Source organism: Pholcus phalangioides, unplaced genomic scaffold, assembly GCF_987345545.1.
Source record: "Pholcus phalangioides strain wild (caught in Gottingen) unplaced genomic scaffold, Ppha-v1.0 ptg000015l_1, whole genome shotgun sequence".
NCBI lineage: Eukaryota > Metazoa > Arthropoda > Arachnida > Araneae > Pholcidae > Pholcus > Pholcus phalangioides.
In genome coordinates this window covers 99,059,484-99,085,029 of record NW_028301608.1, presented here as the reverse complement: position 1 = coordinate 99,085,029, position 25,546 = coordinate 99,059,484, and the positions used below count along the sequence as shown (strand labels likewise).

The 25,546-nt window shown below is 35.9% G+C and overlaps 1 protein-coding gene across 2 annotated transcripts in view; it reads left to right on the top strand.

Moving 5' to 3' along the window:
- The first annotated feature begins 10,241 nt into the window (after nucleotides 1-10,241).
- LOC149077163 (uncharacterized) overlaps nucleotides 10,242-25,546 on the top strand; it is a 43,665-nt gene continuing 28,360 nt past the window's right edge. The window contains exons 1-5 of one of the 2 annotated variants that reach the window (XM_089244896.1): nucleotides 10,242-10,532; nucleotides 13,679-13,771; nucleotides 15,947-16,087; nucleotides 19,978-20,056; nucleotides 22,308-22,532. In XM_089244896.1, coding sequence (XP_089101022.1) covers nucleotides 10,501-10,532; nucleotides 13,679-13,771; nucleotides 15,947-16,087; nucleotides 19,978-20,056; nucleotides 22,308-22,532 — 570 coding nt within the window. In that variant the 5' untranslated portion in view covers nucleotides 10,242-10,500. The remainder of the gene's footprint in view (nucleotides 10,533-13,678; nucleotides 13,772-15,946; nucleotides 16,088-19,977; nucleotides 20,057-22,307; nucleotides 22,533-25,546) is intronic. The other variant, XM_089244895.1, reaches the window with a different exon arrangement.

Genomic DNA, 25,546 nt, shown 5'->3' with positions numbered 1-25,546 from the left:
CTTATTAGTCTGTGCTATGCAGCTCAGCCTCTGTAGTATCGGTCGATTTTTGTACGACTCGGACTGATTGCAGGGGTTTGATTCGATTTTGCGGGGGTTCGGGGCTCTGAAAACTTTCTGAGGGCCGTCCGGTTCATGTTGTGTGCGAACAGACCGTACTCTGGGAACACTATAATATCAGCACCCCAGAAGAAAATGCAAGGCGTAGAGAGAAAGAGCATAGAAATATTAATGACATTCAATAGATAGCACCTTTGTAAGACAAAAATATGCAGCAAATTTACGAATCAATATTCAAATAATGGTACCCTCCAAAGAGGGTGACTTGGTGTCTAGCGGCAGGGCCGCCCTTTCCAGACGCGGGACCTGTTGCGAAAATAATAGCGGCGGCCCCTTATGCCCAATTTTTTTTTTCTGTGAGGGAGGGAAATCAAAAATATTCAGAAAATGAAAACCGTGAAAATTCAGAATATATGCAAGAAATAATTTCAGAATTGTTGAAAATTTTCAGAATAAATGCAAGAAATAATTTCAGAATTGTTGAAAATTTTCAGAATAAATGCAAGAAATAATTTCAGAATTGTTGAAAATTTTCAGAATAAATGTAAGAAATAATTTCAGAATTGCTAAAAATTTTCAGACTAAATGAAAGAAATAATTTCAGAATTGCTAAAAATTTTCAGAATAAATACAAGAAATAATTTCAGAATTGTTGAAAATTTTCAGACTAAATTGCAAGAAATAATTTTAGAATTTCTAAAAATTTTCAGAATAAATGCAAGAAATAATTTCAGAATTGTTGAAAATTTTCAGAATAAATGCAAGAAATAATTTCAGAGCTGATGAAAATTTTCAGAATAAATGCAAGAAATAATTTCAGAACTGTTGAAAATTTTCAGAATAAATGCAAGAAATAATTTCAGAACTGTTGAAAATTTTCAGACTAAATTGCAAGAAATAATTTTAGAATTTCTAAAAATTTTCAGAATAAATGCAAGAAATAATTTCAGAATTGTTGAAAATTTTCAGAATAAATGCAAGAAATAATTTCAGAACTGTTGAAAATTTTCAGAATAAATGCAAGAAATAATTTCAGAACTGTTGAAAATTTTCAGAATAAATGCAAGAAATAATTTCAGAATTGTTGAAAATTTTCAGACTAAATTGCAAGAAATAATTTTAGAATTTCTAAAAATTTTCAGAATAAATGCAAGAAATAATTTCAGAATTGTTGAAAATGTTCAGAATAAATGCAAGAAATAATTTCAGAACTGTTGAAAATTTTCAGAATAAATGCAAGAAATAATTTCAGAACTGTTGAAAATTTTCAGAATAAATGCAAGAAATAATTTCAGAACTGTTGAAAATTTTCAGAAGAAATGCAAGAAATAATTTCAGAGCGGATGAAAATTTTCAGAATAAATGCAAGAAATAATTTCAGAACTGTTGAAAATTTTCAGAATAAATGCAAGAAATAATTTCAGAATTGTTGAAAATTTTCAGACTAAATTGCAAGAAATAATTTTAGAATTTCTAAAAATTTTCAGAATAAATGCAAGAAATAATTTCAGAATTGTTGAAAATGTTCAGAATAAATGCAAGAAATAATTTCAGAACTGTTGAAAATTTTCAGAATAAATGCAAGAAATAATTTCAGAACTGTTGAAAATTTTCAGAATAAATGCAAGAAATAATTTCAGAACTGTTGAAAATTTTCAGAAGAAATGCAAGAAATAATTTCAGAAATGCTAAAAATTTTCAGAATAAATACAAGAAATAATTTTAGAATTGCTAAAAATTATCAGAATAAATACAAGAAATAATTTCAGAACTGTTGAAAATTTTCAGAATAAATGCAAGAAATAATTTCAGAACTGTTGAAAATTTTCAGAATAAATGCAAGAAATAATTTCAGAATCGATGAAAATTTATAATAAATGAAGAAATACTTTTAGAATTGGTGAAAATGCAGAATGTATGTGTGTGAAGAAAGAAATGGGGTTTCAGAAGGGATGATGTTGTTTTTTTTTCAGAATTCAAGAAATGAAGACAATTCGAAATTCCAGAATTGAGGGAAGTTCACCGTAAATAAAAGAAAAAGTTGCAGAATGATGAATATGGTTGATGAAAATTTTTTAATTCCAGAATTGATGAAAATATAGAATTCATTAAAAGAGCAATTCCAGACTCTGGTGGAAATTCAGAATAAATGAAATAAATAATTCTCTAGAATTATTTATTTCTGACTTAAAATACAGATATTTACAGAATTGATGAAAATTCAGAATTTATGAAAGAAATAATGGTTAACGTAGATGCCGGCGACAGGTGCAGTCACCTGTCCCACACCCTTAATAGCAGTTCTGGCTAGCGGGGTGACTTGGGGATAGTATTTTATATTAGTTTCTTAGTAAAAGGAATAGTCAGTGGCGTTGGAGCTGGGGTTGCTCGAGCACTAAATTGATTCAGAAATAAAAATTTCCTACGTAAACACGCACTTGGTCAGTCTATTATATAGATATATTATTTAGAATAATTATGATGATTTATACGCTAGAACAGCGGTTCTCAACCTGCGCTCCGTGAAGCCCCTGGGGCTCCGCGGCCACTGGAGGAAAATATTTAAGCTATAGTCCTGGCCAGGTGTGAAGCGAAATGTGTGTCCAGACCTTTACGGCGGTGGAATGCTACTAAACAGGCCCGCAAGAAAGCACGAAATTCCGCTAAGCGACTTGAAGTTATCGATGTGGCGGTAAACACGTGGCAGCTGTTAAATTTGCGCTAGCAATGTGCGTACTGAAGTTTAAGCCCAACACTTCCAAGATTCAGAACGAAAGTGGCCGTCCAGCTGGCCTACTATAGAAATGAAACAGGACGCAAACAAAAACGAAAGTAGCCCCCCCACCCCCACCCCGAAACAAGAAATAACTGCCAAGACTCGTAAATAAAAACTAAAGTGGAATACCGCTGTTCCTGCAAATTATTGGTTACCGTGGGGCTTCGTTTCCTTGAATTTAAACTTATATGCCTTACATTTTCTTTTCGGCAACTATAAAGGGGAAATGGTGGAAGAGAGACAGAGAATCAGAATGGATCATGGTACGAGATTCTAAACTGTCTATGTGGTGGTAACTTCGAAACTTGCGGGGACAATGTTACTAAAGAGGAACGCAAGAAAGCACATGAAATCGCGCTAAGCGATTTGAAGTTATCGATGTTGCCGCTGTTAGACTTCGGCTAACAATACGCGTACTGAAGTGCAAGTCCAACACTTCCGAGATTCAGATTAAAAGTGGCCGTCTGGGCCCCTCAAATTCAAAAGCAGAAAAAGACGTCTAAAACCCGAAACTAATTGGGGTTCCAATGTGGCTGCAAATTATCGGTTGCCGTGGGGCTTCGGTTCTTATTTAAACGAATGTGCCTTATATTTCTGAAGTTTTCTCGGCAGATAAGGAAGGGGGAGGGATGGGAAAGGAGAGACAGAATTTAAATGGATAATGATGCGAACTTCGAAACTAGTTACGGGGGCAGTATGTTACTGAAAAGGAGCGCAAGTAAGCGTACGAGATCGCGTGAAGCGATTTGAAGTTATCGATGCGGTACTAAACAAGTGGCGGCTGTTACATTTGTGCTAACACTACGCGTACTGAAGTGCAAGCCCAACACTTTGGAGATTCAGATAGGAAGCGGCCGTTTAGGCCTGCAAAGAAATGAAACTGGTCGTAGAAAAATCAGTAACCGCTCAGACTAGCAAATGAGAACGGAAGTGGCTATTCAAACTAGGATGGGGATATTTTTGAACCGCAAAGTAGAATTTAGATTTTGCGGACAATTATTGGTTACCGTGGGGCTTTGTTTCTTTGAATTTAAACGCATGCGCTTTATTTTTTTTTCTCTGAAAATATGGAGGTGGAATGGTGATGGAGAGACAGAGAACCAGAATGGATCATGCTACGAAATCCCGAACTATTCATGGGGCATAATGCCAATGAAGAGTAAGAAAGCACGTGGAAGTTAGACTTGCGGTAACAATGTGCGTACAGAAATGTAAGCTCAACACCTCCGAGATAAAAGTGGCCGTCCCGGCCCGCAGTTAAGAAAGGAGTGGCAGTCCAGGTCACTAAAATTAGAATGTGGCACTACAAATTGGAACTCCCTGTAGTTAAAATTTTGGGTTACCGTGGGGATTCAGTTCTTTAAATTTCGAACGAATGTGCCTTAAATTTCTGAAATCTTTGTGGAAACAAAGGAGTGATTGGGGAGGAGAGATAGAGAATTGGAATGGGTAATGATGCGAACTTGGGAAGTAGTTACGGGGCCACAATGCCACTAAAGAGTTTAAAAGCACATGAAATCGCGCTGAGCGATTTGAAGTTGCATTAAAGAAGTGGCCGCTGTTAAACTTGCGCTAACAATGTGCGTACCGAAGTGCAAGCTCAAGCCTCGGATCGGAAGTAGCTGTCCAGGCCCTGCAAACAAGCGTGCGATGTTCTATACTCGAAAACAAACTAGAAATTAACTTACCGCAAATTATTGGTTACCGTGGGGCTTCGTTTCTTTGAATCTAAACTAATATGCCTTACATTTTCTTTTCGGCAACTATGAAGGGGGAATGGTGGAAGAGAGACAAAGAACCAGAATGGATCATGATACGAAATTCTAAACTGTCTATGTGGGGGCAGAATGTCACTAAAGAAGTTTAAGAAAGCACACGAGACATGCGGTAATGTACACTAACGTGGGGCTTCTGTTCTTTCCTGAAATTGCCTTCTGCGCCACCCAGGAAGGAAGACAGAATTAGAATGAATAATGATAGGAACTTCGAAACTAGTTACGGGGGCAAAATGTTAGAGCTCGAGAAAACGCATGAAATTGCGCTAAGCGATTTGAAATTATCGATGTGGCCGTATGCGAGTGGCCGCTGTTAGACTTACGCTAACAATGTGCGTACGGAAGTGCAACCCAAAACTTCCAAGATTCAGATCGAAAGTGACCATCTGGAATTGAGAACGAAATTGACCGTCCGCAAACTATAATGGTTCGTTGGCCCTTCAAACTGGAGTGCGGTGTTCGCAAACGAACTTGTAACACGTTGTAGCCCCAAATTATTGGTTACCGTGGGGCTTCGTTTCTTTGTATTCAAACGAATATGCCTTACGTTTGTTTCAAGAAGCTCCAAGTGAATTGAAAAAATGTTTTGAGCATCTCGTAATACACATCTCTATATTCACCGCTTGACTATGCGACAATTTTTAAGAGAAAATATTTTTATTTTGAAAAAGCCCCACGGTAATCAGAATAAGCCCACTGTTGCTAAATGCAGTTTCGGTTCCTGTGGGGTTTCGTATCATCGAATTTCAATGTAAGATATAAGCGTGTTTCGAAAAAAAAAGGTTACTTCATTTATTTTCTTTATACTTTATAACATGATAATGAATGTCACGCTTAACTTATTGTGAATCCTCTCACAAAATAGAAATTCGTAATCAAGTGAAGGATACACGCCAACTAGAAAATTTTGTTTTGCTCGACGAAAGCGTAGATGTTAAAGTGTTATGTCAGTTCTAAATGAAGTCGACCACGAAAACGATGATCGAAGTAGATGAGCTTTTTGATCAAGGAAATATATTTTAGGAAAGAAGCAATCCTAGTGTTCCACACTGTAGTGTCGGAGATGGGTTCTGTGAGTGTTCGAGCACCCAACGCATTCATGGCATGGAACTGAGTTCCCGCTAAATACTTCCGTTAATTCTGAATTTAATGTATTCTGGAAATATTGCTTCCGTTAATTCTGAGTTTAATGTATTGTGGAAAGATTGCTTCCGTTAATTCTGAATTTAATGTATTCTGGAAATATTGCTTCCGTTAATATATTCTGAAATTATTTCTTCTCAGTTAATTCTGAATTATCATTAATTCTGGAATTTTTCCTTCTCTTATTTCTGAATTTTCAACCATTATAGAATTTTCATTAGGTTCGGGAATAGTTTCTCATCAGTTTAAAATTAGCTTCAGCGCTGAGTTTTCATAATTTTTTGAGTTCGTTTATATTCAGTTGTGGGTTTAAATACGTGATTCACGCATCAAAATTCAGTTTTACTCCTCAAAATTGTTTTCAGGGTGAAAATACTCCTTCAAATTTCAGGTAATTTTTTTTTTTTTTTTTTTTTTTTTTTTTTAGTAGTTATTTCTTACTGATAAAATTGGGCGCGGTAGCCCAGGTCGATAAGATACTCGCCTAAAGTACCAAAGGATGTGTAGAGGTGTCGCGAGTTCGATACCCGGTTCGTCCTTGTCAGAAAACTTTCCTGACATACGAGTACAACAAAAATGGCGATATGACAGCAGAAAAAATTGCTACCGCAGGGAGTCCCCCATCGAGGGATTATCGTACCAACCCCTCAACGAGTATAAAAAAACAAGTCTGCCGATCGGCAATAAATTGTAGGTCCCGGTCTAATTAGCCCTCGTGTGCAGAAAATGACCGTGGTGCGACTCAAATGATCAACTGATAAAATAAATATACCCCCTCCTTTTACAAAAATACTCCCAATTTTTGAACAGGAGTGAAATTACCCTTCAAGATAATATTCTCGAACAGTGCCGTAACTAGGCAGGTGAAACAGGTGCACTCATACAGGGCCCACTTGGAAGGGGCCCAGAATATGCGTTAATGAGCCATTCTGGGTCCGAGAATGGGCCAGAAGGGGCCTAAATGCGTATTCTTGCACAGGGCACAAGAAAAATCACTTGGCCCGGGGGCCCATGGCGCTCTTAAGACGGCCCTGGCATGGCCTAAAAAAGGTTGGGAACCACTGACCTAGAGTATTGTGGAGCTCTCGAAATGGAATGAATGGAAATTACAGCGCGAATGGGTAGAATTTGAATCACGTGTGTGCTTTAATGAAATTAACGGTACATTTCCAACTGTGGAAACGGTTCGAGACCAAACTTTCTCAACTTTGTGTGTTGTGTTTTTTTTTTTTTTTTTGTATGAGCTAAACAACCCCTATTTGTGCTTTTCCAACCAACCATTAGTTTTTTTTCTTTCCATTTAAAACTGTGACGCACACACATGTTTGATTTTTTTTTCCTTGCTATTTTTATCAACATGGACATGAATTAGGTGTTCATATACTACAGTTATTGCTATTGATATTTTTGCCCTCAGTAGACTATCGCAACTAATTTTCCCCGCTTTCAAAACATGGTTTATGTTCATAGTCAAGTGGCCAGAGACCCAGAACCTTTCAGAACAGGGGTGGCCAACCAAGGCGTGCCGCAACGAAGATTATTTTCGACGTGCATGGCACTCTCTACGGATTTCAACCCGCAGACCATACTGGATATCGGCATCCAGTGTCACGCCGTTCAGCGCCGACGATTAAACTCAGTGATTGTGTGTTTGGGAATAACAATTTCTTTTCCCCACTGTTTTTTTTTCAGACTTAGGACTGACCGAAGATGCACTGCTCCAATTTAAGTACTGCGGGTTAGCCGCCCCCAGCTCTGGAAAAACCGCTCTACTCAAGTTAGTCGGGATACAAGTTTTTATATGAAGTCGATCCTAATCATAATACACAAGCAAGAAACTGAAATGTAAAAACTAATCTCTTCCCGCTGTAAAAAAAAAAGAAAGCATTCACATATTCGAAGAGGAAAAAGCAATCCATCATCGCTGTAAAAATTACGTGACATACAGTAAAAAAAAAAACCAAAATATTACATTGAGGTAAAGAGCCCAGAATTGAATTGAAGCTGGTTTATTAGATTTGAAGAAAATAGTAATAATAGGCACACACATAAAAGTCTAAAAACAATGGCGTTGCGTTGTGAGTTAGCAAATAGCGGAAACAAACGTCTCCTGTATATAAAAAAAAAACCAGAAAAATAGCTGCGAATACTTTCTCTCAATAATTAAGGCCAAGGGTAACGAAGTGCGAGAAAAACTATTTGGAAGGTTTGGAGGTGCCGTACGAGTGTGTGGGCAGTGCCTTTTATTTACTTATTTCCTTTCTACGATCAATACTCGTAATAATGATAAGCAAAAATAATAAACACGTCGTTTGTCATTTTTCGTTATGAATCAACGGGGTGTAACTGGTATTGAATGCGTGACAGGAGTGATATACTGCGGTTGGTCTGTGTTGTTATATTTCAATATTGCTGAAATGTTTATCGCCCGATCCATATGAATGACAAAAATAACTTGAGTTGGAATTTTTTCCTTAGGAACAGGGTGATTTTTTAAAAAAATTGAAATGCCTCAGTTCTGAGCTGTTTACAGCCGTAACTATTAAACTGAAAGCTGGGGGAATTCAGAGAGCATTTAATGGAGACATTGGAAGAGAGCTTATTGATTCATTCGAGAAATTTCCACAAAGCTTCAGATAGGGAATCACCATAATAGGCGTATTTACAGGTAGGCTTGGGGGGGGGGCTATAGCCAGGGCAGCAAGGGGGTGGAAAATTTGAGGAATGAGTGGTCAAAATTAGTAGAATGGGAAAAGGGCGGAGAAATTTGTACAGCCCACCATAAATCCGCCTCCGCTCAGAGTGCGAGGGACTGGATGAGTGAGGGACGTAGGTATACTGTATCCGTACCCCCCTGACGTATCACTTGACGATTTTGAAGCTGATAACAATGCTAACCTTGAGGGGAATCAAGCTAAAGGTGTAAAAACCAGTTTTTTTTTCTTCCCTTACGCTTTCCCTTTAAAATATTTTACTTAATATTGAAGAAGAGAAAATTACCACATTTCGGCAAAAAAGTGTTGATTTTGGGGGAAACAATTTTTCAAATAGATTCCATTTGGCTAAAACTTCGCAAATCTAATGATAAATTTTCCATAGTGAGCGAAGGTAACACGTAATAACAAGGTTATAACATCCTCTAAATAAAAGGGAAGAAAAGTCGTCAATCGTGGGAAAAAGACGATCGAACTTGGTTTCTAACGGGATTGAGCACTTCAATTCATTTTCAAATTGCTGCAACATGCTGCTAGGGAACAAATTTACTTTTGTTGGGTGCTTTATACGTAACTGACAGTAACACATCACAAAACTTCTTACCATTTTTATTTTTGCACTATAAATTCATTATAGTCACCCGTTCTAACCTGTTTCGAAGGCCCGCTAAAAACCACAGCCCAGGTCATGGTCCCCACAAGGGTAGGGTTGACGGGGCTCCAGCCCTAAGGCGATTTTCATCTTTTTTTGTTTTTTCACTCTATAAATCCATCATAAAGTGGCCCGTGAAAGCCTGACCTTGCGGGCCCACAAAAAATCTCAGCCTAGGGGCCCTGCTTCAAAAGGGGGGAGGGGCCATGGCCCAAGGACTTGCTGTGGAATGAGGGTCTACCCCAAGAATTTCAGGTGTGTTTTTCCCATGACTGGGGAAATGATTCAAGCTTGTGTGGTTACTCAACCTTAACATTTTTTTGCTGTTCAAATTTGAGGTCAGTAAATTTTGGCGGTTCTGCGCCAACAGCTTCGTTTCGTTCAGGTCTTGAACATGAATTTAACATCCAAACATCGGGATGTTTCGTACGATCTATCGGCCCACAGGAAAATGTCTTCAAAATGATGAAACTAATTATGCAACAGCTGCTGCCATCTGGTATTTATAAAAGAGGAAAATGAAACCTACATTTCGTATCATCCCTGAAAATTAGATGGCAGTGAACATCACAGAAATATTTTTCACGCTATCAAAAAAATACAGGTCAGAGCCGTATGGCTTTCGGGTGAAACTACGGTTAGTCAAGACTGACCATATTTACATAAGCAATGTATGTTTATCAAGGAAAATTATAACCTCCCAGGGAGGTTATTCTTTCCTCCATATATGTTTATAGATTATTTTATACTTCCGGGTTATCTGGACAACCATTAGCACGTTTTTTTTTTTCAATTGGCTCTTTTTAGGGAGAGTTTGTTATATCGATAGTAGCCCGTATCAGCAATATCGTCCGGAACATTCCATTTGGGCTTGGCTGCGAATTCGAAAGTGGGCCGCCATGTTTATCAACTTGAAAATTCGGACGGCTTTGACTAGTGGTGAAAAAAAAAAAAAAAAATCTTATATTCGGAACTTGCTGCCATCTATGGTTTAAAAATATTGTTAGTTCATAGATTTTCGTTTGCTCTATGAATAATAGATGACAGCACAAGTCCTATTTTTTTCTGCTCATGATTTATTAGTGAAGTGCTCAAATTGCTGGATAGGTGGCAGTAAAAGCCACATTGACTTCAATTTTCATTAATAGATTGTTGACTACTTTTTGAGGATGATTTTGGCTGGAAATCTTTCAACGATCTGGCAACTGTGACGAATGTAAACATTACATTTCTGAGGGAATTCCACGCCGGAATTCAGTTGGCGGCAGGTGTTCGGTAAATCGGTGCGGAGGATGGTTGGTCGTGTCTAGTGATCGGTGTCGAAATAGATTGTTTTTTTTCTTTGTAAATTCTCATCGATAGCCGATCAACTCATCAGTCATGAAATCGAAACTTTGTCCTTGGCAAGACCGGTAATCACAGCTCTTGTGTTTCCTTGCGTTGGCTATATATGTAGTTTTATTTACTTGGAGAGTGTTAAAATGCAGTATTTGGGTACATTTCTTTTTTTAATTTGAATATTTTGAAGACAGCTAAAATATTTATGTTCGTAGAATACACGTGTCCTGTACTGTATTTTGAAATATATATCTCTACAAAATGCAATTCCTAGTAGTATATAGGTATTCAGCAGCAGTTTTCGAATCTAGAATTCCAAGAACAGCGTGTTTAGCGCCGAAAAAAAGTCGCCAAAACACTGCCAAGGTGGACCGTATATCGAAGCTGGGAACAGGTGCTGTATAATTCAGAGATTGGCGATTTCTGGCGACTTTTTTTTTCGGCGCCAAACATGTCCGACGACCCGACCAAAAGTCGCCAAGGCCGTTAGACACTGCGGACGCCGAAAAAAAAAATCGCCAGCATGGAAAACAATAATAAAAACCCATTCAAATATGAAAAATAGCATGAAACGCAAATGAAATATAATAGTATATTTAAATAAACAACGGTCATGCATGTTGTAAAAATAAGCATATTCTACGTATAAAAAAATTAAAACCCGGACTGTTTCCGGGTATCCAGATTTATTTAAAATAAACAACGGTCATGCATATTCTAGGTATAAAAAAAATTTAAAACCCGGACTATTTCCGGGTATCCAGATTCTTTTAAATAAATAACGGAAATTAAATAAAGTAATGAATATTAATAAGAAAAATAAATAAAAAGGATACAGCCCTACCGGTCGACGAAAATGTAATCCTAACGCTCGGAACGAAAAACACTAAATGACTATTCAAACATTTGAAAAGACACGCTAAAAACAACTAACGAAAGGTAATCGCATCGGGAATAATCCAAGACAACAACGCTACTGCACAAAGGGAAAAAACGCTGTTATCCGTTTGAATCGCCCGCGCTTTAAGCGCCATCTCTAATGGATGGGTAATGGAAGCTACGGAGGAACAATCTAGAACAATGACAACCCGGCAAAGCAAGTGAGAGCCCGATCAGCATAACTGAGAGCGTTGGCGACTTATAGCGCCCTTGGCGATCTGGATTATATTGGATTTGGCGGTCTGGATTATACAGCACCTGTTCCGATTAAGGTAAGCGGGGTCGTGTCAAATTTGGTGATTATTATTTTTTTTTTGTTGCCAACTGGTTGCCTTTATTCTTAAACTCTTTCGAAATTTTTCATTGGCGACAATAATGTTTTTCAAGCCAACGTCCTATCATTGTCTATTTTAGCACCATTTTCATTTGTTATTGTCAGCAGCGTTCCAGGTCTCGTTATTGTCTTTGAAATTTATCGAGCAATGTAGGCTGAAACCCTGTTAGGCATCGTGCGACTGTTGCTTGGGGAATTTTTTTTTATGGATAAGCGTTCTTCACTCAGACAGAAACATTTCAGTTGAGACAGAATTCGGTGTGGTAGGTGCAAAATAAATTATAGTTTCTTGCCTGGAACATGCAGCTAGCATGCTTTTGAGCAGCAATCGCACTAAGAAATTTGGTTGGCATTGGGTTTGCCAGAATAAGAGCTTGAAGCCAAAATGTGAGGGGCGGTGAAATTTTGTAGCCAATACTTTCTTCATTGATTCGTTCTAGAATTTCTCGCTCTGTAGCTTGCTATACAAAAAAAATTGCCAAATTGGTTTTTTGTTGGCCACCTTGATTTTCATGATGTTGAAGATGTTTGGCAAGCAAATAAATTCCGGGGTGCTAAAGGACAAAAACCTTGGCAAAATTGGAAATTGCTAGATTTGGTGCAATTTTGCTTAGCTGTTTCTAACATCTGACTGATGCAAAGAAGAAATTCAGGAAAGAAAATTCAACTACCCCTGCAGGGAATCAAATTCATGTCCTCTCACTTGCTAGGTGAGCGTGCCATACCATCACGCTACAAATACAACGAACCTCTTTCCTTAGAGCTCGTGTGCACTGAATGGGACTGTACATGCACAGTCCAACCTGAGTCTGGTAGTCCAAAGCTCCCATTGATGACACTGTCGCCAGATGGCAACTTATCCAAAGATGTGATGCTGCTGCTCTCTGTGCTGTTCATATGAAAGTTGGCTCGACAGCTGTCTAATCATCTGCAGTGTCATTCTGCCACCTGACAGGTCTTGTCAGGTTACTGGACGGGGAGCCTGCATCAGCTGTACAAGATTAGGGGAGTACGCAAACCGAGAGGAGACACCAATCCCATATGTGCCCTCAAGGAAGTGCAGCAGTCAGGTGAGAGAAACAAGAAACCCCCAAGCAAAATGGGAATATCATAATATTACACTCAATAAATGCATTGGGAATTATTTGTATCAATGTTTTTGATTAAATAATGAATTCAAGAAAACTTTGACTAAAAAACGGAAAAAACCAGGCATTTCTTTCAAAAAAGTCTGAACATCAAAATTGTCCAGAAAAATACGGGACAATATGGGGTATATGGTCACCCTATGCACGACAATGTGGAGGGGGAATCGTCTCCAGGGCAGCAACTAGATGCTTGGTCGCCCGGGACAAGCGGGAATAATATAAATATTATTGACTTCAATAATATTGATAGAAATATGGCAGAAAATAAATTACTTCCCCCTCCCCCCATTTTTGCCTGGTTTCTTCTTTTCAGTTTTTGCTAGCAGAAACTTATTTCTGACTGCTACTTTGTAGCACAAACAATTATTCTCCCCAAAATCTGTTAAATAATAGGAGATACAAATACAAACATGGGCGAACCCTGATTTAATGAATCAGATCAGGGTGTCTGTCCAGGCGTAGTTTGTTGTAGCGTCCTGTTTCTTAAATTAGCCTTATTTTTGTAAAAATAGAGTCATTAATTTTGTGAAAGTAAGTAATTTTGTTAAAAGCGAAACGGTCAATTTAATTCATCACAAAAGAAATGTTAGATTTATGGTTTTGTTAATTTGTGTTTTGTGAAGGGTCTGTTTTCTGGACCCAAATTTTGGTTCGATAGACCCTTGCAGATAAAACCAACATTTTTTATTCATTAATCAAAAAACTTTTGAACTTTTGTTTGTCAACTCTTATGAAAAAATTTAGTAGCGTTATGTGTAAATCTAATATTTATTTGTCTTTATTTCTTGTTTCATTTTAGTGATGAGTTCGTTGAGGTGTATAAGTGGCTTTTTTCGGACAACTTATTGGACAGACAGAGAGGTATAAAAAGAGTATCGCTTTGGGAAAGCAGGTATTTTGATTTTTTTTTTTTTTTGCCTAAATATAATTCTCTTCATTTAAATCGGGTTGACCTATTCCAGACCATCATGGAGACTAAAAAATTGGCATTGGTGACTAAAATTTTATATGTTTGTGATTATCAAACTGGATCTGTGAGGATAGTATAGAAGTTTTTGGAAATTACATCATCATGTCTATCAGCATGTGAAGGGGATCCATGGTTCCAAAAAGTATGCAGAGAAACCCCTTTTATTTTTTACTGTTTTTCCCAAAAAGAAATTATTCTTGATTCTAAAGGAAATCAGCTTTTGCCTTACTTATAAAACTTACAATTACCAGGAGAGATGTGTTAACATTGTCTAAAATTTGGCTAAATTTTATATGGCTATCACATCCAGATGTGTCTGGGGAGGGCAAATAGTAAAAATAAAAGATGTAGAGTGAATAAACTCTACATTCTATGTTTTACGGGACCGAGCCATTGTATTCCATGCAAGGGTTCATTGATATGTATTCTGATATTCAGGGTGCAGCTAACAATCCTGTAGAATCCTGGGAATATAAGAGTACTTTCTGAGAGGTCTGCAGGATCCCTTTTTGAAGGCGCCGCTTAGTGGCACAGGTTTTAGTGACATAGTGGCACATTTTGTACTATAACATTGTAATGTATTCAGTTTTTATGATATGCAAATTATAAAAAAACAATACATTTTGCAATTTGTGAGGGGGGGGGGGGGTTGTCGAAATTGGTCTTCTGATGCTACAAGGGGGTTCACAGAGCATTAGTCTCTACTATAAAATGGTCTGCAACATCAAAAATATTGTGAAATACTGTCCTTGGGGTATAGTGTTAGAAAAAATATCCAAATAATGTAGAACTTGAATAAATCATTCATGTTGCAAGGGGGGTTGTATAGTTATTAACCCCATTAATATGAGTATAGATTGATTGATTGATGACCACTCACGCCCAGAGCTGTTGTGCAAGACAATTTCCTCTCTTCACCTCCTAGGAGGCTGGGTCGTGTTGGAGAGCATCTTCTATTTATTCAACAAATGAAAAATTATAATATACATTCTATGGAAACAGTCCATCAGAAGAAATACGAGTATAGAAATAAATGAAAGTAAAAAGAACAGCTTTGTTTCACAGGGTTGCAACAAATCTTCATGATGATTATCAGAGAGAGGGGACAGAAAACAGAGAGAGTTTGTTTGAATTTATTCCACTGGCGTTTGGACACAATATTACATCCTTGATCGTAAAGTACTGTAGTTAGAATAAAATAAAAAATTAACTTTTTATTCTGGCACCCTGTCCTCAAAATCCCAATTAGAAAGTTGTTGCCCTGACTCTCTCTCCTGAGGCCAGCAAAAGAAATTCGCTGAGATATTTGAATTCAAAAAATAAAGAAAAGTTAATGAGAAGTATAATAAATACAGGTAAAACACATTTTGCTCCTATTCATCTTCTTATCTGTTTTTTTAAAATTCAAATATCTCAGTGAATACTGCACTTGGGAACGTGGAATGTTTTTTGTTGTCCTCAGAAGAGACAGGATAACAGCTTTCTAATTGGGTTTTTGAGGACAAGGTGATTGTATGAAAAGTTAATTTTTTTATTTTAATAACTATACAACCCCCTCCTTGCAACATAAATGACACATCTGAATACTACACGTTACTAGGATTATTTTGTAATTGGAAGTATGCCTCAAGGATCAACAGTTTGTCAGTAATTAGCAGTGCATGATGCACTCTGTATATCTAGTATTTATTTTTTAAATATTGTGTGATATTTTAGTATTATGATACTTATAAATCATTTTTGACTAAAAATATTATATTTTCATGGGTGACTGAATTTGCAGATCATAAATTAATTCATCTGTAAATACGTAGATAAATATAGTCGTCTCTCTGTACTGGCGAGGGTTACATTCTGGAGGTGACCGCAAATACAGAAAATTCACGAACAACATAAACCATAAACTTTTGTTTTTTAGACATCTTGTTTATATCTGCTTTGTGCAGCAGAAGTAAAAGTAATTACGAACAAAAAAGACAATGGGGGTTTTTCCGCCCAGGAATGTTGTTGCAAGTTTTGTGTTTATTTGTTTAGTAAATATAGTTTTTATATGTTCTCTATGGCTCAAACTCAATATGTGTTTTCACCATTTTTCAGGGTTTTGAACCTCCCTTTCAGTATATGTGCTACAGCTGCTATTGTGAATGTTGAAATTAAAGATGACTTCATGAGCTCTGATATTCCTACCATTATGAGTCCTGAGGATTTACGACAGATGTATGCCTCTGCCATCACGAGGTATGTTCTTGGTAATGGAAATAATTTGGGGCGCAGTAGCCCATGTTGATAAGATACTCACCTAAAGTACCAAAGGATGTTTAGAGGTGTCGCGAGTTCGATACCCGATTCGTCCTTGTCAGAAAACTTTCCTGACACAGGGGTACAACAAAAACTGCGACTTGACCGCAGCAAAAAATTTCTACCGCAGGGAGCCCCCCATCGAGGGGTTTGTGCACCAACCTCTCGATGAGTATAAAAAAACAAGCCTGTCATTCGGAATTGGCAATAAATTGTAGGTCCCGGTCTAATTAGCCCTCGTGTGCAGAAAATGACTGTGGTGCGACAAAAATTATCAAATGCAAATAATTTCTTGTTCATCAGTTACTCTGAACTGCAACTACAAAATCCAAATTCCCATGTCTATTCTCACAATGTACTATAACAGTCACACTTATTTATAGCCAAACACACATAACTTATACAAGGTGTTTCAAAAAAATTTCCAAAATAAAAGGGAAATTAAGCCATACAAAAGTAACAATCCAAAATCACATGGGAACATAGGTACACAAATGTCATCTGCTATAGGGAGTTGGTGCATCACACACTTGTAAGACAATCCTGGTATAATGATATATGAATGATTGGTATGACCCAAATTTGCTCACCATAGACTTTTTCTTATGGGGATTTTTAAAAAGACTTGTGCATGAAACACGTTTCATTTCCGGAAGACTTGGTTAGAAGAATTGTTGAGGCAGCAGGACATGTTCAGCATACACCTGATATTTTTGAGAAGGTGCAGCAGTCCATGCAGTATCGATGTAATGCATGTGTCAGTGCATCTACTGTAGTAGTATTGATTCTAAATGAGTTATTGTAGAAGGATTCTTAATCTCTAGGTTCATGTTTTATACCAAGGGTCTTCAACTCATGGCCACCTATGAAGCCCTAAGCTCTGTTATGACATATGTTTAGTTGTCTATTGCTTAGTGACATGTAGGCTTCATTGAATTTTTTTCAAAGTTGAAAATACCTGCTCTCTTTATACCCACATATTGTCACTTTGATGCGAAAGATAATTTTTTCCTCTAATTTTTAAGGTTGTATCTTCTTCTGTGTCAAAAAATTAAACAATCCTCTTCCAATTTTATTTTTTCCTTCACATCAATGACGTCCTGACATCATTTGTTACCACAACGATACCATGTTTTCTTCAGAGCCATCTGCTAGTTGTCATTCCTCTTTTCTTATCACTCTTTTTTTCCTCTAATAAGTGGTTTGTTAGAAGAGCATGGATCTAGTACAGAGTTTCACATGAGATCTGTATAGTAAAATACAAATACAAGGCCACAAAAGGCAAAATGCATGACGAGGCCAACATAATTTTTTCCTTCTATCTTTCCTCCATTTTTTGCAACATACTTAATTGTCAAGATGTCAACTCGGGAAGCTCTTGCACTGGTAGGGGGAAAAACAATAATTGAAGAATTCAGTATAGTTTTATCACTATTTGCAAATGAACGAGTATTTCTTAGAGAACAAAGAACCTTTAACAATGAAAAATTCATGGTTTTTTGGTTGTTAGGCTGATGTGATGGAAATTTTTTTATCTCCCCACATTTCGTTTGCACGGATGGCAAACATTTTCAAGAAAGTCTTATGTGAAAAATCATCTTATGTAGTGGGAAAAAAAACTTGTATTTGCTTCTCCTCCCTGCTTGCATTGTACCGTTTCATCGAAATTGATCATCTGACAAAGAGTTTTTCTATTGGCTGATGTTTTTACCAAGGGTTTTGGATAAAGTGAAGGTGTTACTTTCATCCTCTTTATCACCAAAAACCAGGTTTGTAGCCAGAAATGTTTCAAAAGACGACTAGTATTTCAGCGTCGGGGAAGGATCGAAGTGATAAACAATAGATTTAACCTTGTTATTTCATAAAAATCAGTCATTTTCTAATATTTCGAGAGGGAGCTAGACTCCCCTCATACCCCTCTCTCATATACAAATACAACACTACAACAGGCAAAATGCCCAACGAGGTGGCTGGCATTGTAAGAAACCAAACACTAATGATTTTCATTCTTTCTTTTCTTCCTATTGAAGCCGTATGTGACTTTTTTGGAAAATGTTTGCTACCCATGCAAATGAAAGGTTGGAAGATAAAAACTTACCATCATGTTGCCTTAACAACCTGAAAAGTATGAATTTTTCATCACATAACGGCCATAAAAGCCTTGTTTGCTTTAGTACCGTAATATCAGGTAGAAAATTGTGCCCCCCCCCCCAAAAAAAAAATAAAAATTTAACAAGTTGTAAGAGTTGTGCTTATTTGGCGCTGAAGCATGCTAGGGATTGGGATTATTCCTAAACCATTTTGAAAGAGAAGGTCTTAGGAAAATCTATCACTGCTAATATTTTTTTTAAATCTGAATTCAAGATATTTCTTCATGATTTGTTTTTTTACTCCCGTCATCAGTCACTGCTCTTTCATCTTCTCTTTTTTCAAGTTCCTGAAGCTCTTAGTATGATAAGTTTAGAGTGTAACATACCAATTTCACCAAAATATGTTTATAACTATTTTTTTTCATTCGGTTTTCAACCAAACAGTCATTTTAATTTCCTTCTTTGAAATTTTTCTAATTTTATTCACAAATCTTCTTGCATCAAAATGCTTTGCAGACTTGTGTATAAAATTTTGGCTTTTCCTTGCAAGTCATAAGTCTCTTGGGCTTAATTGAGTTATAGAATTAAAAATAGTGTATAGTAGTTTACAGCAGACCTCTATCAACCGGGGAGGGTCAGTGAAGAACCACCTTGGATAGCGAGAACCTCAGTCGATAGGGAACAGACAATCCCTGAAAATGTTTAAAAATATTAAAACCCTGCTGCTGTCCTTACGAGTATTAGATTAGTTAACTCTTCCTAATCCAGAAGAAATGTGTTCATTCTGCTGTTTGGTTGCCGTAGAAAGCAATCATTCAAGAAAAACAATTGCTATATTGAGGGGAAACATTATCATCGCGCCCTTAAAAGAACAAAAAAGCTGACAAGTTTAAAAACATATTGAAGAGAGTTTTGAAGTAAGATGTATAAAAATATTGTAAGTGATTTCACAATCTCTTTAAAAATATTGTTAAAGCAATTTATTAAAATAAAAGATATTTTGTATGTTGTATCTAGAGGAGTTTAATATTAGGCTATGGGCAATTCCAAACAAGACTAAAAAAGATATCATTGTAGACAGATTTATCATTATATTAAGAATTGTTTTAACAAGGTTTCACTGTTTAGATAAAATATATTTTTAAAAAATTGATTGCAGATCAGTCACTTTTTTTATTTTGAATAAAGATGAAGTTAACTATAACAGGAAGCTGAATAGGGAGGAAGGGAAAGCACTATAAAACTCTTGTCAAAAAAAAGGTGCTAATAAAATTTGTATTGTAAGGACATCATACTCTTTAAAAAAGTTTGTTGAAACACTATTCTATGATTTTATAAGCCTTTAAAAGATGCGAAAAGTGACGAAATTTTAATACCTTAGATCAAGGTTCCTCAAACTTTTTCCACCTGCTGTGCCCCTTTCCCTATTCAATGCTTATTCCGCCTCCCCACAGCTGTTTAACAAAGAATCTCTTCAAAAAACCTCTGTTAAAATTGCTGCTCGGCTGCCCCTCTCAACACAAGTTAGAGGCGATTTTTCAAATGATTTTTCCTTTGATTAACTATGTAAAAAAAATATTAAAAAGAAAAAAAATTGGGCATTTAAGGGTTAAGTGGTGTTTTTTTCAGTTCGTGACAGTAAAGTTTCATGCATAAAATTACATTTAATTTTGGTTTAGAGCATCTTTTTATGATTTGCAATTTCAATTATCAGGTTTTTTTGTTCTTCCTGTTTGGTAGGTTTCTTAATGCTGTGATTGAAAAAGGGACTGAATTAAATGAAGGGGTAGAGGTGCGTTCTGTAACAGCTGCGAAACTGGTATGTATTCAGATTTTGTTAATTTCCTGCAATAGTGACACTAACAATAAAAAAATATATTAACATATATATAGAGCAGTGTTTCCCAACATGGGCAGTATTGCCTCCTGCCACTGTGGTGTTCGAGTGATCATAGTGATGAATTCATATTACAAGAACCCTGGGTTCAAACCCCCACCCTCGCCACAGTGATGGTCGGCTGAGGTTAGTTTTCTGTGGTTCCCAACTTTGACATACGAATGTAAGCCGATGTTAAAAAGTCTAGAATGAGTCTAGAAGTCTAAAACAGTACAAATGTAATTCAATCATACATCACTCACTTCACATCTGAAATATAGATGGCGGCACTGAAAAATCAAATACAACACTACATACGCACTCAGACTGTTAGGTAAGCGCACAGTTACACTTCCGGCACAACTCACTAGGCAATAAATCGCCCATAGATGGTGATAGACCTGAGTTGTGCTTAGTTTGAAAGAAAGTAAGTATTTAGAAAGCCATATATAAAATACTTTCAAACTCATATTATGTAAGGGATGTTTCGAAAGTGAAGACACAATGGCTATTATTTATTCAGACCATTTTTGTTTTACGAAACATCTATAAATTATTCACTAGTTTTTGTGCTATTTTTATGCATGATTGTTAACATTTATTTGCTGAGGTAACTAGTTTCTGTACCCTAGTGTCCATTCAAGTGTCACATCAGCATCGATAGAGGAGAAAGTTTGAATGATGCTTATCATTCAAGCTGCTAATCTGCTGCTTATGCCATCAACCACTCTTTATAAAAATATGAAATATTCTTAATGATATCTTTACTGGGAATGCCAAAAACGAGGAAAACCTTTCCCTAGTTTGCGGACATTTGAACTAACATCCCCCCATTGGCAAGTCCACTACATGGGTGGAGATACGGGGAGGGGAAATGCCCCCTCCTCCAGCGTCAATGCAGAGCCGACTGATCTAATGTATTTGAATTGGCATCATCATTGTCCTCATCATCACTCCCCCCCCCCACCACGCAGCTTTCGTTATCTTGGTCCCCCCCCCCCCACAATTCAGTTCTATCTCAGCTGCTTATGCTCCTTTATAGATCTACATGTCTGGTAGACCTCTGAGACCCCCCCCCCTTCTGTCTCATTTATGGGGGGATCAGCTAAACTGTTTTGCGTCCACTCAGCCTGTAACATGTTAAATCATCAGAATTACTGTCAGTTGAGCCCAATTAACCTCTTCCACCTCGGAATATTTTTCCTGATGTACCTCCACTTCTCTTTTTGAAAGTTTTTGAACCATTTTATGTAAAATGAAAGTTTCATCTAAAAGAAAATGCACTGGAAGAAAAACAAAGAGTGAATGTTTTCAGACCATGAATTCTTTCAGTGCAAGGCTTTTAGCATCATCAAACTGAACAGACTGGTCATTCTAGGAGCTTATCTTCTCCATCTGCATGTATCAGACAGAGAAATGAGCTGACTAAATCACAAATGGTGATTGACACCTTCGTGCTCGACTGGAATGTATCGACACCAGCTTTGGTAGATCAAAGCTATACGGTTATTAGTAGAGTAAAGCTGGTGTTGATTGTGTACATAGTGTGAAATAAAATAATCTTCAGTATCTCACTTTACTGTAAAAACTCATTTCTCCAATTTTGAAGTTGTTCATATCAGCCTTCGGTCAGTTTTTCTCTTTTTTTGTAGCGCTCATTTAGGTTTCGAAAGACTTATCTCAAAATTTTGGACAGTGCCTGCAACAAATTAAATAGTTTTCCATAGAAACCTATGGGAAATCATGCGATGAATATTTTGGCTAACGAACGTGATTCCAGAACGAATCATCTTTATTAACCGAGGTATCACTGTATATTATTTATCAATAGAGCAAACTACAAAAGGTTATTTGCATTCTTCAATGTGACATTTACCTTAAAATGTCACACTTTTTAATATTCTTTCTCTCTGTGTCATTTATTCTGGGACACACTGTAAATACACAGATCTAGTCATTAAAAAAAATGGCTAATTAAGACTATAAAAGAGCTGATATTTATTGTTAAAAGGTTGCTTTTTTAATGAACTAATGAAAAAGAAATTCTCAGTTTTCAAAGTTTATGCCATTTATGATCGTGAAATGTGTCAGAAATAAAGCAAAAGAAATTGTCTTAGCATGAAATTTTTTGCTTGAAAATTTGTTTGTTCCGAATAAAAATATTGATCATGGTAATGTATATATTTGTATTCAGGCGCAACTTCCACTGTGGGTAGTAAACTTGAGGAATGCAGCTGTGCACTATGTTATGCCCTCTTTAGATATTCTTCGAATCGGTACTGCTTGTGCTAAGAAATGGCTTGTAAAACATTATTGGGAGCCAGAATTATCTTCGTTAAAGGATTTCATCGAGTTTGTAAGATTCAATAAAACTGACATACAAGAGACAGTCGCAAAATATTTGGACCTTCGATCTTATGTAAGTGTTTTAAATATTATTATCGTTGCACACATATTACTCATATATAATACTCATAATGCTCAGTATTTTTTTTAATTTTTGATTTTTTTTTTTCCTGTCAGTTTGCCAGTATTTCAAGTGTTCAAAACAAAAATTTTAAATTCCCTTAAAATCATTTGGATTTTTCTTTTTTTTTTTGGCTGCCATTTTTAATCCCTCAAGCATGGAGAGAATTTAAATGGAATCTCCAGTTTTTGCAGATCTTTAGTAAAAGAATTGTAACTTTTAAACTAATCATTGACTTGAAATTTTTTATGTTTATAAAGCAATGTGTTATTGATGATATGCAGTATCACTTGTGTTACCTAAAAAATCTATGCAATTTTCTTTGTAAAATTGTTTTTTTTTCCTCCTCTATTGCTGTCAAAAATCGTACTTATAACTCAGCTGGTTATTATAACTGGCTGTAACGTATAAGAACTACTAACACAATTATACAGGGTCTTTTATATTTTAGTTCGATGGGCTAAAATACGTTCTTTCTAATAATAATTATACAAGGCTCAATGGGCTAAAACATGCTCTTTACAATAATATCTCAGATCCCCACGTGTTAAGCAGCAAACTTTCATCACTCACAATAAAATATGATAAATGACAAAAAAAAGATAACACAGTGGACAACATATTTAACATTTCTTTTTCAAGTTGTAGTTGTTTGTTTAAATGAATTAATTTTTGTGATGTTTCCATGAATTACGAAATTGTGCCATGCTAATTGCATTATCACTTTGCCTTGACTGGCTGTCATATCCATTCTGTGAGCGAATTTCTCATGTGCTGGATGAGTACAGTATCATCTATCTTACATTTTTAAATATTTTTCCCTCTTCGCCATACAAAATTCCATTGCCTCAAGAACATTCATGAATACAAATTTTCAAGTCATTCTCTGATCAGTGGTTTTTATTTTACAGTGTTTTGAAATGAGAACTTTAGTTATAATCCCCTGTACACATTGTAAATCATTGCTAATGAAATTGCATTAATTATGCTTCATTAAACACATTGTAATTGCTTAGTTTTTATCATAGTTTTTACAAAATAGAGTCCTAATTAAGCATATTGAAAGAGTAACTAGGGGGTAAACATCTTTATTATATGGTTAATAATAACATTAAGAGAGAATTCTCAAACACGACTATATTTCCTTGAGTTATGCTATGAAATAATTAAATTGTAAAAGTTGGTTTTTATTAACATGTAAGAAATATTTATAGATTAATTAATAATATGAAAATTGTGTTAATTACATTAACAAACATTTCATTTTAATTAATTATTAGAAGTTTTAGTGATTTTTCAGAAATTTTATTGTTTGTAATGTAAATGTTAGTAAAACCAAAAAACCCTGTTTTTTTGAAAAAAATTTTATATCAACTCATGGTCACATTCACAGAACAAATCATGTTCAGAAACCGAAGTTCCACTGTGTAGATCTTTATCATTACAAAGAGTAGGCCTACCTATTCACTCATGGTGCAATAAGCAAAAAAAAAGCCTGCAGAGTTGTCTGCTGCTCCTAAGTTCGGGCTGGAAGAGATCTCGGCAAAGGGATAAGTCCGGTGGCAGAGACCCCTGTCGTTCATTCATTCATGCTCCTAAGTTCGGAAGACAGATGGCAGCACTTGAAAAGAAACAATGACCATTCCTCTGAATGCATACTCTGAAATCACATACATTTTGACATGTACTTATTTGTTAGAAATTCCATTGAGTGGTATGCATGAGATGTGAGTTCAGTTCTGTTGTTTCAGTATAAAGAGCGCCATCATATAGCATTTACACTGAAGTGCTAAGTAGAGTCTTGATAATTCAAAAGATTCTGAAATTTTATCAGAATTTCTTCTTAAAACCTTGCCGTTTTTCACCAAGAACAAGTTTTGCTTAATTTTTCCCACAATCCCAGTAATTTTAGTTTGAAAAGGACTTGCCACTGACTAAAGGGGTATTGATCCCCTAGGCCAAGCCAGAATTTTTTAGAGGCCCCATTCTAGTAAATTTATAGCAGTATATAAAAAATATATTTTAATAATATATTTTAATAATATATTTTAATAATATATTTTAATAATATATTTTAATATATTTTAATAATATATTTTAATAATATATTTTAATAATATATTTTAATAATATATTTTAATAATATATTTTAATAATATATTTTAATAATATATTTTAATAATATATTTTATTAATATACTTGGATTAAATAGAACCTGTCTGACACAGAAATGGGAAGGAAAATTGTACCCTCTTAATGGAAAATTTCACACAGACATTTCGACTGTTTTGTGGCCAGTAGACCAAAAGATCATACAAAATGTAAAAATATTTTATGCAATCCTTGCTTGCCAATGTGAGTTCTACTTAACCCACCCTTAGATTAGCAAAAACTGTTTCCATACTTGATGCTATGGTTTTAAAAAGCAAATATGTAGTGGAGCAGTTGCTTCCTGAAACTGCAGCAAAATTTTTCGGAAAAGCAGGCTTTTCTATGGGAGAAATGAGTGTAAAGGTTGGATTTCAAAATGATATGCAAGACAAAATTGTATGAAGCTGCTTCCCGTGATCGCAGGGCAGAAAAATTTACAGGGTGGCAAATTTTAGGTGAGTACAAGAACACTGTTATAAAATCATAAAATTTTACAGTAGTCAGGTTAGCAAAGTAATGTTTCCCCACCAATAAAATTCTTGTTGCAGCCCTGGTGCTAAGGATTACATAGACAATAATGTGTGAATTGAACCTGACACGACAGATACTGACACCTTCATTGAAAATTTTATAAAAAGTCAAATGAACGCAAATGTCATCAATTCAGATGAACAGTTTTGGATGAAGTTATAAACAAAAGTTCTGTGAAAATCAAAATATTTAGTAATTTTTGAGTAAATAATTTACATTATTATCACAAAAATTAAAAGCTTTGCCTGGTTTTAATTTATACAAAAATTGCCATGTTTTCAAG